Source organism: Mesoplodon mirus (genome assembly GCF_964341445.2).
Source record: "Mesoplodon mirus genome assembly, chromosome: 17".
Classification (NCBI taxonomy): Eukaryota; Metazoa; Chordata; class Mammalia; order Artiodactyla; family Ziphiidae; genus Mesoplodon; species Mesoplodon mirus.
This window is the reverse complement of record NC_138993.1, coordinates 5,554,015-5,569,471: the sequence shown is the minus strand read 5'-3', so window position 1 is coordinate 5,569,471 and position 15,457 is coordinate 5,554,015. Positions and strand designations below refer to the sequence as shown.

At 41.9% G+C, this 15,457-nt stretch overlaps 1 protein-coding gene and 1 long non-coding RNA gene across 2 annotated transcripts in view; one reads left to right on the top strand and one right to left on the bottom strand.

Moving 5' to 3' along the window:
* The window catches only part of LOC309792796, a 468,580-nt gene that overhangs the window by 317,647 nt on the left and 135,476 nt on the right, over window positions 1–15,457 (bottom strand). The window lies entirely within an intron of this gene.
* Window positions 1–15,457, top strand: part of FLT3 (fms related receptor tyrosine kinase 3) — a 79,428-nt gene that overhangs the window by 28,018 nt on the left and 35,953 nt on the right. The window contains exons 2-6 of the mRNA XM_082602621.1: window positions 1,480–1,601; window positions 6,317–6,519; window positions 9,160–9,275; window positions 13,259–13,388; window positions 15,325–15,452. Of these exons, the coding sequence (XP_082458747.1) occupies window positions 1,494–1,601; window positions 6,317–6,519; window positions 9,160–9,275; window positions 13,259–13,388; window positions 15,325–15,452 (685 nt within the window). The 5' untranslated portion in view covers window positions 1,480–1,493. The remainder of the gene's footprint in view (window positions 1–1,479; window positions 1,602–6,316; window positions 6,520–9,159; window positions 9,276–13,258; window positions 13,389–15,324; window positions 15,453–15,457) is intronic.

Genomic DNA, 15,457 nt, shown 5'->3' with positions numbered 1-15,457 from the left:
ACAGACATACTACCAAAGAATATATAGGATGTCATACAAGCATCTGAAAGGATGCAAATGCAAATTAAAACCATGATGAGATATAATATGCCTCTTGGAATGGCTAAAATTAAAAATTCTCATCCTACCAAGCGTTGGTGAGGACATGGCACAACTAATTCTCATGCACTGCCGATAGGAATGTAAAGTGATACACCCTCTTTGGAGAACAGTTGGCACTTCCTTAAAAAGTGACACAGACACCTCCCATATGAGTGAGGTATTCTACTCCTTGGTATTTATCCAAGGAATATGAACTCATACATCCAAACCACGACTTTTATACCAATGTTCATAGCAACTTTATTTGTAAGATCCCCAAAGTAGAAACAATCCAAATTCTATCAACAGGTGGATGAATTGAAATGTTGTGTTGTATCTATATAATAGACTACTCCCCAGCAATTAAAGGTAATGAACTGCTGATAACAGGCATACCTTGTTTTACTGCATTTCGCTATATTGTGCTTCACGGATATTGCATTTTTTATAAACTGAAGTGTTGTGAAAACCCTGCCTCGAGTGAGTCTGTCGGCGCCATTTTTCCAAAAGTATTTGCTTACTTTGTGTCTCTGTGTCACATAGTGGTGATTCTCACAATATTTCATTTATTCAATAATTATTTAAATTATTATTATATTTGATATGGTGGTCTGTGATCAGTGATCTTTGATGTTATTACTACAATTCACTGAAGGCTCAGATGGTGGTTAGCATTTTTTAGCAAGAGTGTATTTTTAATTTAGTAACTGTGTATTTTAAGAGTGTATTTTTTGATTAAGGTACATACATTGTTTTCTTAGGTATAATGCTATTGCACACTTACCAGACTACAATATAGTGTAAACATAATGTTTATATGCACCAGGAAACCATAAAGAAGAAAAAAATGGCTGGTATACAAATAATCAGTTCCTCAGTTGCACTAGCCTCACTTCAAATGCTTAATGCTAAATGCAGCTAAGGACCACCCTATTGAACAGCACTAAGGAATATTTCCATCATGCAGAAAGTTCCCTTGGAAAACACCGCTCTAAGGACCTCCACTCCTGGTTGATAGTAAGACTTATCTTTTTTTTTTTTTTTTTTTTTTTTTTTCGGTACATGGGCCTCTCCCTGATGTGGCCTCTCCCGTTGCGGAGCACAGGCTCTGGACGCGCAGGCCCAGTGGCCATGGCCCACGGGCCCAGCCGCTCTGCAGCATGTGGTATCCTCCCGGACCGGGGCACGAACTCGTGCCCCCTGCATTGGCAGGCGGACTCCCAACCACTGCGCCACCAGGGAAGCCCCAAGACTTACCTTTTATGAAATTATCTTTCCTACACACTTTCCTGTTGGCCATTTTCCCTTGATTACATTTTGTTTTGTTGTAAGACAAACACGTATTTTCTTTTTAAGGTGTGCATGGATCAACATCATTGTCTTTATTTTGTTTTACAGTTGTTTTTTCCGCAATGATATTTGAGACTATCACAAATCAAGATCTGCCTGTGATCAAGTGTGTTTTAATCAACCATAGAAACAATGATTCATCAGTGGGGACATCATCATCGAATCCCTTGGTAAAGTAATATTAAAATGACAACTTTAGCTATTTTCTCTAGAGACCATACTTTGTAAGCTATTGACACCTGCCATGGCTTATGGGCTTTTCTTTTTTATGTATTTAAGTATACTAGGTACTCATATCCGGTACAGATGATCGTCTATACTCATTGCTACCTGGCACTCCATTCCATCAAGAGCCTTGTTCTCTTTGGGTTTAGATTCAGGAAGGACAGTGATACTAGAATGAGTGAGAAACAGGAATTTCCCTTTCTCCTTAAAAAGAAGCCAGGCTTCTCTCTCAAGCCTGAACCCCTAATTTCCAACTGTCTCCTGGATTTAGATAAGTAGATTTTTCCATTTGCTCACTAAGACACACCTGTATAATTTATTTCATTTCTATTTCCCCAAGCATCTTCTTGTTTTAATGGATTTCTGTTTATGGCCCTGTCTAGTTCCTAGGCTTGAAAGCTCAGCTTCCTTTTGGACTGCTTCCTCTCCCTTGCCCTCACATTCAGTCCGTTACCAAGTCTTGTCAATTTCCTTTCTCTCCTAGTTCTCCTATAGCCACCTCATGTTCCCTAGTCCCCCTGCCACTTCCCTAATTCCAGCCCTCACAGTCACAATAATATCATAAGTGGCTTCTTCCTTCTACAGTTCTGCTCAGATAGGGCTGCCACATGGGTCTTCCTGAAGCAGGGCTACATCCTTTACAGCCTGGCTTGGTCTTCCCACGGCTTCAAGTGACATGCACGTCGCTCCACAATCTGGCTCTGACTCCAAGTTCCAACCTTGTTTGTCATTACTCTTCTTCCTGCTATTCATCTGTCACAGCCTAGCTATTTACTCAAATGAAGGAAGCTTAAATGATCGAGAAGTGAAAATATTAAAAGTCTATATACAATAAAAAGTGAACATAAATTAGCCAGTTCTATGGCTTTTATCCAGTTAAGGATTCATACAGATATATAGTCACTCTGTTTTCTTTAACGTAAGTATAATACATAGACACATGCCATGATGCCCTGGACCACCCCCCCACTTCCCTCCCAAAATCAGGGATACTGAATATATTCTCAAATTTTAAGCAGCGTGAAATAGGCGTCAATAACAACCTTCTACCTGCATGTAAAACTCCTGATTTTTTTTTTTTTTTTTTGGCTGTGCCACTTGGCTTGCGGGATCTTAGTTCCTGGACCAGGGATCAAACCCATGCCCTTGGCAGTGAAAGGGCAGAGTTCAGTTCCCTGGACTGCCAGGGAATTACCCTAAAACTCCTGATTTAATACATGATTCTTTTTTATGCCAGAAGCATGGTTGGTTTACCTTTTTAACAGATATTGGTGTCATAACACATTGACTTATTAATAATTAAGGCATTTTGCATACATAGTATTTTTGTGCAGACAAGAAAAAATTTAATATTATTTGCTATGACAATTTAGTCTTAGTGTCTTTTATTTAGTATTTATTTATTTATTTGGCTGTATCGGGTCTTAGTTGCGACATGCAGTATCTTTCGGTGTGGCCCACAGGCTCTTCGTTGTGATGTATGGGCTTCTCTCTAGTTGTGGCATGGGGGCTCCAGAGCGCACAGGCTTAGTTGCCCCATGACATGTGGGATCTTAGTTCCCCGACCAGGGATCGAACCAGCGTCCCCTGCATTGGAAGGCGGATTCTTAACCACTGGACCACCAGGGAAGTCCCTTTAAGTGTCTTTTCAACGTGAGAAAATAGCTGCACACATTTAAGTGTTTTCTTATAAAACACAAGCTTTTTTAAAAAAAATTAATGATGATTGGTCTCAGTTCCTAGTATTAAGCGCTGCACTGTGTTTTATGTAGTATAAATTATATTCTTATGCAATATTCAGGATTGTATTAAGACTAGTAGTTCTTAAACAACATCAGACAACAGTATTTGTTATACAACACCAGAATACAGTATTTGTGTGCAGTTCTTTTTGTCTTTGACCTTATAGTGTCCAAAGCATTATTTTCCAAAATCATTTCTGCTCGTTCTTTTCTTTCCCACCACCTTCACTCTGGTTATGTTAGTTATTTGTGATACAATTAACTTCACTTGGTTTGTATTCCATTTTGAGTTCCTCCTATATCCTGGTTGGCTTTAATGGTTTACTTTTTTGAGTATGTGAAACATGACTATGGTCCTGAAAGCTAAAGCTATGTACTAAAAGATATACTCAGAGAAGTTTCATGCCTACTACCAAGTTTCCAACCTTTTCCCACCTCCCTGCTGAACTTCACCAGTTCCTTTAGATTTTTTATATTATTCCTGTGTTTCTTGTGCGCAAATGAGCAGATACATGTATATTTTCTTAATCTCCTTCCTTCTTACACAAGGGGTAGCATACTTGAAAGTAGATACTTTTTGCCCTCAGCTTTCTTCACTTAACAGCCTATCCAGGAAATCACTGCAAATCCGTTCATGGAGCTTGTCCTCATCCTTCTTTATGTCCTCCATGGTGTGGATGGACCGTAGTTTATTCAGTCAATCTCCTATGTATGAGCATTTTGGTGGTTTCTAGTATTTTACAACTATAAATGATGGTGCAATTAATTGCTGGGGATATAGCCCTCAAAATAGGATTGCTGGCTCAGAGGGTGAAGTGCACAGTAGTTCAGTTAGGTGTTGCCGAATTCCAGTTCCCCTGCAGAAGGGTTGCACCTGTTTGCATTCCCCCAGCAATGTGTGAGAGTAGCTGTTTCCTCACAGACTCCCTGACAAAATGTGTTGTCATACTTTAAAATTTGTGCCAGTCTGATAGATAAGTGATATCTCGGTGTTGTTTTGAGTTTTTCTGATTATGAGTGAGCTTGAACATTTTCTCATATGTTCAAGGGCCATTCTTTATATCTTTTTTTTTTTTTTTTTTTTTGCGGTATGTGGGCCTCTCACTGTTGTGGCCTCTCCCGTTGCGGAGCACAGGCTCCGGATGCGCAGGCTCAGCGGCCGTGGCTCACGGGCCCAGCCGCTCCGTGGCATGTGGGATCCTCCCAGACCGGGGCACGAACCCGTGTCCCCTGCATCAGCAGGCGGACTCTCAACCACTGCGCCACCAGGGAAACCCTATATCTTTTTTATGAATCATCTATTCATTTCTTTTTCCCATTTTTTCTTTTTTTTCCCCCTTATTGTTTATTTTTTTCGGCACCAGGTCTTAGTTGCAGCATGGGGGATCTTCATTGCAGCGTGCAGGATATTTAGTTGAGGCATGCGGACTTCTTAGTTGCGGCATGTGGAGTCTAGTTTTTCGACCAGGGATCAAACCCCGCCCCCCTGCATTGGGAGCGTGGAGTCTTATCCACTGGACCATCAGGGAAGTCCCTCTTTTTCCCATTTTTCTACTGTCTTTTGGCTCTTGTGTCCCTCAAATGTTAAAAAAAAATTTTTTTTTCCTTTTTATTGGCCGCGTTGTGAGGATTGCAGGATCTTAGTTTCCTGAATAGGGATTGAACCTGGGTCCTGGGCAGTGAGAATGTGGAGTCCTAGCACTGGACCGCCAGGGAATTCCCTAAAAAAATTATTTATATATTAGGGATATTAGCCCTTTATTTCCTTTATCTGTAATACGCATTGCAAATATTTTCTTCTAGCATGTCAGGTTTTTGTTTGTTTTTACTTTTTTTAATAAATCAATTTATTTTAAACTTTATTTGTTTTTGGCTGTATTAGGTCTTTGTTGCTGCGCTCGGGCTTTCTCTAGTTGCAGCAAGTGGGGGCTACTCTTCATTACGGTGCACAGGCTTCTCATTGCGGTGGCTTCTCTTGTTGTGGAGCACAGGCCCTAGGGTGCATGGACTTCAGTACTTGCAGCACGCGGGCTCAGTAGTTGTGACCAGGGATCAAACCCAGGCCCCCGGCAGTGAAAACACAGAGTCCTAACCACTGGACACCACGGAGTTCCCTATACCTATGTGTTTTAATTTTATGATTATTATCTGTATATTAGTTTGTGATTGTGAGGGCTGCCATAACAAAGTCTCAGACTGGGTGAGTTAAACCACAGAAATTTATTGTCTCATAGTTCTTGAGGCTAGAAGTCTAAAATCTAGATGTCATCAGACTTGGTTCCTTCTGAGGCTGTGAGGGAAGGATCTGTCCCAGGCCCCTCTCCTTGGCTTGTATGGCCATCTTTATGTTCACAGGGCATTCTCCCTGTGTGCTTCTCTTCTCCAAATTTCCTCTTCTTATAAGGACATCAGTCATAAGATTAGAACCCACCCTAATGGCCTCATTTTGATAGGATCACCTCTGTAAAGGCCCGGTTCTGAATAAGGTCACATTCTGGGGTACTGGGGGTTAGGACTTCAACATACGAATTTGGGGGACTTCCCTGGTGGTCCAGTGGTTAGGACTCCGAGCTTCCACTGCAGGGGGCACGGGTTCAATTCCTGGTCAGGGAACTAAGATCCCACATGCCACATGGCACAGCCAAAAAAAAAAAAAAAGAATTTGAGGGGAACACAGTTCAAACCATAACAGTCTATAAAACATTTTAGAAATGCAGCCTAAAATTATCTGTCTTTTCTTAGAGACTTGTAATTTATAGGCATTTTGGTCAGACGTATGATCCTCAGTGGGTTATGATGTGCTTGGCTGTTGTGTGCCATATGTCAACATGTGTTTATTTGATAAAGGTTCCAGCTAAGAAGAAGATGCATTAAACATGCACTTGTAGTAAATTCACATTATTTTGTCCATGACATAGGCATCCGAATCCCGGGAAGACCTGGGCTGTGCCTTGAGGCCCGAGAGCACAGAGGCAGTCTACGAAGCGGCCACCGTGGAGGTGGACGTGACTGCATCCGTCACACTACAAGTGCTGGTCACCACCCCGGGGAACATTTCCTGTCTCTGGGTCTTTAAACACAGCTCCCTGAATTGCCAGCCACACTTTGATTTACAAAACAGGTAAGCAGGGGCGGGGCAATGTGCAACCACAAGGAGTTTTGGAGGAATAGTTTCTTGCCATACAGAGACTTTCTTGCTTCATTTAGAGTTTCTTTTCCAATCTCTGTACATGTTCACTGTAACTCTTATTTCCAGTGAAAGAAAATAAACTAAAAAATAGCTAAGGCATGGATACATGACCTTTTACAGTGGTCAAAACCCATAGGACAAATAACACAAAAGGTGAACCCCAGTATAAACTGTGGACTTTAGTTAAAACCAGTATTGGTTCATCAGTTGTAACGAACACACCACACCTATGCAAGATGTTACTAATAGAAAAGCTATGTGTGAGGGGTGGGAGTGGAGTGAGGGTGTATGCAGGATCTCTCTGTACTTTCTGCTTAATTTTTTTTTCTCCTTAAGTTTTCCATAAACCTAAAATTGCTCTAAAAAATAAAGTCTATTCATTTCAAAACTTATATACAGATGTATAGGTATATTTAGGGCCTCAGAAAGCAGTGATGACTGGCAAAATGTAAAACAAATAGTGAAGAATATTTGGGATTTTAAAGATGGCTTGTTTTTGAAACTGGATTTTGTCTTAAAGGTAAAAACTTAGGAAGTTTTCATTCCGTCCTGGTTAAAGTAGCAAGGAGCTTACTAGTTAAAGCAGTGAGAAGCTTCTTTCTGGGAAATCCTTGGGGAAGAACCCTTGGCTTTACCTAGTTTGTTTCACAGTATGATGAGCAGAATTGCAACGATACGTGATATCCACAAGGCATTTTAGTAAGAAATTGATCTGTATGTGGGGAACGTTGGTCTCACCATCCAGAAAGATATCGTGGCCAAGGTTTGTAGCTTGACCACCAAGCCTGTATCTAACCCTGGGCTGACTGCTGCCCCCTGCTGTCCGAGACCAGGTGGGGCAGGAAGCAAGGGGCACGGGCCATTGAAATGCCCACTTACTAATTCTAAGGTGCTTTATTCTCTAATTCTTGGGGTGCTCAGGTGCCCCGAAGCTGTCGAAGAGCCACTGTCTTTCCAGGAGCAATGCAGGAAATGGCCCCTCAATGACCCGAAGGGGGTTCCATGCCACCTGACCGAGACACGGGAGAACATCTGTGACTGACTTGTACTAAGTATTCACATTTGTGTCTTTAAGGTCAAACCAATGTTTAAGTAATTTTCAGGACAGTAGCTATAATTCTGAAGTTTGGTTCTAAATCTTAGAGCACATTCATTTTCCTTTCCTCTTGTGAGGCCATATTACTCGCTTCTCTTTTTTGCTTACTTTTATCTTGGGGTTAAACCAAAGGCAATCTTCTATTAAGAATTTTGGCTTAAAGAAATGTTCTGGTAATCTTATTAAAAGCTGATGCCACAACAGTTCTTGTTAGATTGAGGCCAAAAAAAGCAAAGTAAAAAAGTAGGGTTCTTTTTACTCTGCTGAGAGGTTGCCTTTTTGTTCTAGGACAGGCAGCCAAAATCATAGGTCTTATGTGGATTAGTTAACTTAGTACCAAAACATTTTTAGCAAATTCTCCATAGTAAAGAGTTACAGAAATTAAATCTGGGCTTAGACTCATAGCCAGACAGATTGCACACCTAAGCTTTGATAACTGTCTTAGAGTTTTGTATGACATGCCCAAGAGTTCTCACGTGATACCAGGAGAGTGAAGGTTCAGAGGAAGAAAGCACATCCCCAGGGTACCTGCATAAGCAGAAAATACATATATTTCTTACTAATTTACTGCCTATATGAATGCAAGCACAAGTACTCTGGAACCATGCTGCTTGGAGCTCTAAATCAGGGCTGTTCCAATATCGTGTGCCCTTGGTTCACCTGGGATCTTGTTCAAAGGCAGATTTCGATTCAGTAGGTGTGGACGGGCCTGAGATTCTGCACAGACTCTCCCAGCTGATGCCCATGTTGAGCAGTGACGTCTAAAGGTCAGAAAGTGTCCATTTAAATCCGACACTACTCAACAGACTGCTAGAGAGTATTCTAAGCTCTAAGGAGGACAGGTATCACCAAACACACATCAAAGTGGTTTCTCTGAAGAGAATGCCCCTAGCCAAATTTATCTTTACCAAGTATCTGAAAAGTTAGAAATACTCACATTGAGACATCTCTCCTTTGTGATATATCAGTGTAATTACTACCTCATAGGAAAATGCTTTGTGTCTGATTTTGCTTGAATTCTTGCCTCTAGAAGGGGTGGGATGGGGGCACAAAACGGACTGTTCTTGATGTCAGCGAGTCTTGCTTGTACCGTCATCTGGTTCTGCACATGGGGCAGGGAGGCTGGTGGCCGGGTGGCTGGCAGATATGCCTGTGGAGGGTGGTTTGTCATTGGCAGGAATGGTCCACCACTGCCAAGGAGGGCGTCCCAGCAAGTTTATACGTTTTTGGTAGGAGTTTTCCCTCCAAGGGGCTTCGGCAGCATGAGGTGAAGGTGCTCACTCCCCAGGGAGGGACTGGATAAAGGTCAAGGTAAAACAAACAAGGCCCAGGCTGAGCGCCGGCACCGGACAGGAGCTGCGTTCTCCACCGAGGTGGACCAGAGCCGCCCAACCACCTTCTGACTCAGTGTGAAATCCGAGGGTTTTTGTTTCACACGTTTTCCAGATTAACCAGTTCTCTTTCTTGTGTTTCAGAGGAGTTGTCTCCATGGTCATTTTGAAAATGACAGAAACCCAAGCTGGAGAATACCTACTTTTTATTCAGAGTGAAGCTACCAATTACACAGTATTGTTTACAGTGAGTATAAGAAGTAAGTGCCGTTTGCTACTAGGTATTCTCCATATTCTAAAGGAGCAGTTAGAACCCGAGAGCTCTTACCAGCTTTCCCAGACACATGAACCAGGTTTCCCTCGATACGTAGTTGAATTAATTGGACTCACTTCAACCACCCCATCACCTGTTGAGATCCTGATGTGACCCACGGATGGTGGGAGTGAGTGATCTTCAGAACCCAGGGCATCCTTTATTTTCCGGCTCCCCGTTTTTTTCAGCGACAGATGGATGACAGGGAAGAAGTGGAAAGCATTTTGACCGTGGAGTCAGAAGACCAGAGTTCTTATTCTGGATCTGATACGACCACCTTGGGCAGGTCACGTAGTCTCTCTGAGCCTCAGTGTTCTGATCTGTAAAATGGGGATACCCATACACACCTCACAGGATTGCAAGAGCTTAGAGCTATCCAACAGAGTGGTCTGAGGCGGTGAGAACGTCTGTCTGCTCTGTGCAGTAAGGTAGCCACTGGCCACGTGTGGCCGGTGAACACTTGAAATGTGGCCAGCATGACCAAAGTCTTCATTTTATTTCATTTTAATCAATTAAAAATTCCATGTAAATAACCACATGGACCTGGCGGCTCCTGTGTTCATCCAAACACCAGATCGCTACGCAAACCATCAGGAACAACGCGGAAGTTCTCACTCAGGGAAGCAGCTGTGCAGTTGGCTGAACCACCATCTGCGTGTCTCCTGGCTTCTCCTTCTTTCCACCCACTTACGCGCAGGCCTGCGGTTGTGTGGACTCAGCCCTGTACCCACTGGCTGCTTTACCCCACATGACAAAGGGGGACTAGAGGTGGAGGCGTTCACATGGGTCCCGCTGCCTTTAGGGGCCAGGGCAGTGCTCCAGAAACTCTGGGTTTATCCATTTTAAAGCAAGCTCCCGGGCTATGCCTTGGTGTGTCTTGCCAGGCGGAGGCTGTGGTGCACGTGTGTCCAGCCCACAGAGGTGCGGGGCTCAGGGGGAACCACGGCTCCCCTTGGCCGAGGCTGTTCTTCACCCACCATCGCAGGTGAACGGCTTGCTGAGAGGTATGGAAACGGGCACGACAGCCCGAGGCCGAGCGTGGCCAGGTCCACACTCTGGGCCCCACTGCACTGGGTCTCGCACTCAGAGCTGCGAACGGAAGAGCACTTGTGGCCATTTCGATTCCCACAAGTGTCATCTAACCAGGGCTGGGGACAGGTGTTAGGTTCCAAAGTCAGCCTGTCAGGCAAAAACCCGGCAAAGTCAAAATCGGTCAACATTTGTTTTGAAAAACCCTTCAATTACTCTGATATTTATAGGACCAGAGCCCTAGAAGGTCAAAAGTCAGGAGGTACCTCTTGTTTCTCTTTGATTTTGGTCTTCTTCCCTGTCCCCTCCCCAGTCCCCGACCCCCCTCTGTGGGACAGTAAATCCTCAGGTTGGAAGAGAATAAGAGATTTCTTGCTCTCTCTCTCTCTTTTTTTTTTATCAAGTGTTTATACTTGAATTTGTATAAAATAAATGGGCATCTGCTCTCTTTATTTACGGTAACTTCTTTTCACTTAAGATTTACAATGTAGGGCCTCCCTGGTGGCGCAGTGGTTGAGAGTCCGCCTGCCGATGCAGGGGATACGGGTTCGTGCCCCGGTCTGGGAGGATCCCATATGCCGCGGAGCGGCTGGGCCCGTGAGCCATGGCCGCTGGGCCTGCGCGTCCGGAGCCTGTGCTCCGCAACGGGAGAGGCCACAACAGTGAGAGGCCCGCATACCGCAAAAAGAAAAAAAAAAAAAAAAAAGATTTACAATGTAAAAATAGCACAACAATCATTCAAGTAAGTTGTAACTGTTTTTAACGTGCTGCTGGGTGGTGGGATTCAAAAAAATCAGGTGGGGTAGACTTGGCAACAGTCAACGTGAAAAAGAGGAAAGGGTTTAGTGAACCACAAGTTCACTATTAACCAACAGTATGGCATGGTTGCTAAAAAAGGAAATCTGAATCTTGGCAGTGTTCATGAAAATGTAGTGTCTGGGTTAAGGAAACTAATGGAAAATTACTATTTTCAGTTCTACAGTTTTTTCAGATGAATATTGACAAAACAGAGCAACCAGAATAGTGAAGATCTTAGAATTCCTTGAATTAGGAGCAGCTGAGGGAATTAAGAATGTTTAGCAGAGAGAAGGAAATATTTTTGAGGAGAGAAGAAGATTGATTGCAGTGTAACGTAGAGGAAACCCTTCTGGCATGAGTCAGGAAACCTGGGCCAACTAGTTAAAATGCCTTCGATGGTAATGATATCCCTTGACCTCCGCATTTGATTTTAAATATTTGAAGGATTTTCATGGGGCAACAAACTTCACTTTAAAAAAAAAATTGCTCTAGAGGGTAGAATTGGGACCAATGGTCAGCAATTACAGGGAGAGAAAGTAAACACTACCAGAAAATGGGAAAAGATGTTCGGAAGTCACATAATCAACAAAGGATGAATAGTCATAATAGGTAAAGAACTTCTATAAATCAATAAGAAAAAAAACCAGTAGAAAAATGAACAAAAGACATGAGTAAGCATTTCACTATTGTCAGTAAACATATTAAACTAATAACTGAGACATGCAAATTAAGGCCACAATGAGATACCATTTTATACCCAGGAGATTGTTGCAAACAAATTGTCATTATGTGTAAAGCAAAAGTGCTCACACTATATGGACCAGCAGTTGCACTCCTAGGTATAGTGTAAAGAAACTTTACACACCTGCCTCACTAGGAATGCACAGAATGTTCATAGCACCATTGTTGGTGATACAAAATACAGGAAACAACCCAAATGTCCACTGCAAGAAAATGGACTAATAGATTGTGATATATCCACCAGTGGAACACAATGTAGTGGTAGCAAAATGAATTAAGCATAGCTACATGCAAAACCATGGATGAATCTTAAAAACATAAACTGAAGTTGTGAAAGACTGCATATTGAGTGATGCCATATGTTGAAGCTCAAAAACGAACAAAACAAACCAATATGTTGTTTAGGGCCACACATCTATGTGGTGCGATATGTGTGAAAGTATGAGAACGGTAAACAGAAAATTCAGGATAAAGTTAACCTAGGCTTGAGAGACAAGGAGAAACAGCACAAAAGTAAATTCAAAGATATTTGTTATTATTCTGGTTATTAAGTTGAGCATGGGTCCACGGATATTCATTTTTATTATTATGCTTCAAAATTAACCCTTCACGTATTCTTTGCTATGTATATACATATATATAAAGGATTAGATACTATTTTAAAACAGAACTTATTATAAGGAGGAAGATTGAAATTTAGCATGGGAAACTTTCTTTGGGAAAAAAAAAGGTTTGTTGAAAAATGGGAGGATCGACTCTGGGAGGTGATGAACTCCTGTTCCTAAGGGGTCCAAGCAGAAGCAGAGTTTATACGTTAAGGGAGGGGGAGGGGGAGAAGGGGTGAGGGGAGAGGTGTGAGGGTCCAATGTGAATAGGAGGCTAAACCGAGCCTCTCAATTCTGTTCCAATTCTACCTCCATCCTACTATATTTCTGCCTAGTTCTAGATAAAATTATGGGAAGAAAGTTGGGTCTTAAACTATATAAGTATGTGTTATAAACTTTATGTTCTTTCTACTTTTCTTCTTCCCATGCATATTGATATTTGTGTTTTTACATGGCTTCACTCCACTAAACTTTAGTTGTCTTTGGATTCGTGAAATACCCAAAGACATTAGCTACGAGAATAAATGCTAAAGTTAGCATTTCAGCCAGAGTTGAATTTAATATATTGCTGAGGAGGGATATGTTATTATGTCTATTTGGAGCGGAGCAAAAGACACCGCTACGGCACAGAAGCTTAACTTTTCTTAATGGTGCAGAATTCTTCTTTTGAGGAGGCTGCTAAGACAGTTTTTTTTTTTAATGTTTATAATATGAAACATGTTTAATATTAAAATGTTAATAATTTATGATGCTTTAGATACACTGCTTTACACGTTAAGGAGACCTTACTTTAGAAAAATGGAAAATCAGGATGCCCTGGTCTGCATCTCGGAGAGCATTCCAGAACCAACCGTGGAATGGGTGTTCTGCGATTCACAGAGTGACAGGTATGACACGTGGAGAGAGAACTGCTATTATGAGTTTACTTTTTCGATCTCTTTCTAATATAGTTGACATCATACTGTGTGCAATTTATCACCCTGTTAACAGGAAACGTTGGCTGTTTAAAGAATGATTGGTGTGGGCTTCCCAGGGAGGATGGCAGGGGACACCTTAGTGACAAGCCCTTTGGAGCTCCTCGTCTGTCACGTCACTGACCTGTAGGACCCTCCCTGGATATCACATGACACGAATAAAAGCCCTTTTAAGTTAACCAATTGTCGACTCCCTGAGCATTTGCTTGGGGAAAAAGAAAGGTCCAGATTTTAGTGTATAATTCCCTATAAGTAAGAAATCCCCTGTGAATAAATGTTTAATTTGTGATTATGACGTTTACTCTGGAAAAGCAGTTTAATATGATTGTTTAGGGATGTAGAATCTGCCTGGGTTTGAACCCCGCTCTGCTTACACCTGTGTGGCCTTGGGCAAGTTACTAAACCCCTCCCCGCCTCATCAGAAGAATGGGGGTGGGAGCAGTACTTACCTTAATACAATCGCTCTGATGAGTAAATGAACTGGTACATGTGAAGCACATAGAACAGTGCCTGGCAGATAGTAAGTACCATATAAACGTTTACTTTTGTTTTTCATGTGTCATAGCTAAGTGTTCACAAAGTAACGGTTCATGCCATTTGAACCAATTAAAATTTACTAAACAACTTTTATTGAAAAATGGAACTAAAGAGAAGGAGAAAAAGTGACAAATCAGGTTACCAAATAATATGAGCAGGATCCCAAATTTTAAACGAACAAGAAAAAGAGATTACCTATAGATATGTAAGTCACGTGTGCACAGAAAAGAAAAAGATTAGAAAGCTACACACAGCAAAATAGTAACTGTTGTTATCTCATGGTGGTAGGAATATGGGCAATTTAATATTCTTTTCTTTGGGTTTTTCTGGATTTTCCAAAATAAACATAGTTATTGTTGTCTTATAATTAAAAAAAAAAAAACTCAAGGCGTGATGCATAAACAAAGACGAGAATACATTTGGCCAAAGTGATAAAGAGAAGAAATGTGACTATACACAGAGTCCAATAGCCGTAGCTGCTTTGGGAAAGGTGATGGTTAAGGAGGCGGGAGAGGGGAGGTGGTCCCTCAAATCTCGAGATGTGGCTGACACCCCTCAAGTGACACTGCCCTCTCCTCTGTGAGCTCCGGGGACTCTGGGGACATTTGCAGCTGTGGCCTCTCTCCCTCTCACTGGTTGTCCTCTTCAGAGCTTCAGAGAAAGTATACTTACACCTTGTTAAGCTGTATTAAAACCTAATCATGCTTTTCCTTTTCTCCATTTTCTCTTTTTTCCCCCTTTTCCATCTTTTCTCAATTCTTCCATTCTTTCTCTCTCTTTAACAACCAAGAGGTCACCAAACACAAAGCCTTTTCAACTGTTTTATTATGTGATTCTCTCTAGTGTTATTCTAATTGGGTGAGATGAGGAATTGCTAACTAGTTGTGAATCCGTTTGCCTTGTGACCTGCTCCTGTCTTTGCTTTCATATCAGGCTCTTAAAATCTAGAACCTTTAATGTGGTTCTTCTCCTGAACATTCATTTGTAATTTTAAAAGATGTTTAGTCACCTGATATTTATTTTTTTAATAGATCTTTACTGGAGTATAATTGCTTCACAATACTGTGTTAGTTTCTGTTGTACACCAAAGTGAATCAGCCATATGCAGACGTATGTCCCCATATCCCCTCCCTCTTGAGCCTCCCTCCCACCCTCCCTATCCCACCCCTCTAGGTCATCGCAAAGCACCAAAGTCTGTCACACAGAGTGAAGTAAGTCAGAAAGAGAAAAACAAATACCATATGCTAACCCATATATATGGAATCTAAAAAAAAAAAAAAAAATGGTACTGACATGTATTTTTTAATTGCAGCTGTAAAGGAGAAAGTCCAGCTGTCATTACAAAGGAGGCAAGTGTACTCCATGAGTTATTTGGAACAGACATAAGGTGCTGTGCAAGAAATGAGCTGGGCAGGGAATGTACGAAACTCTTCACTATAGGTAAG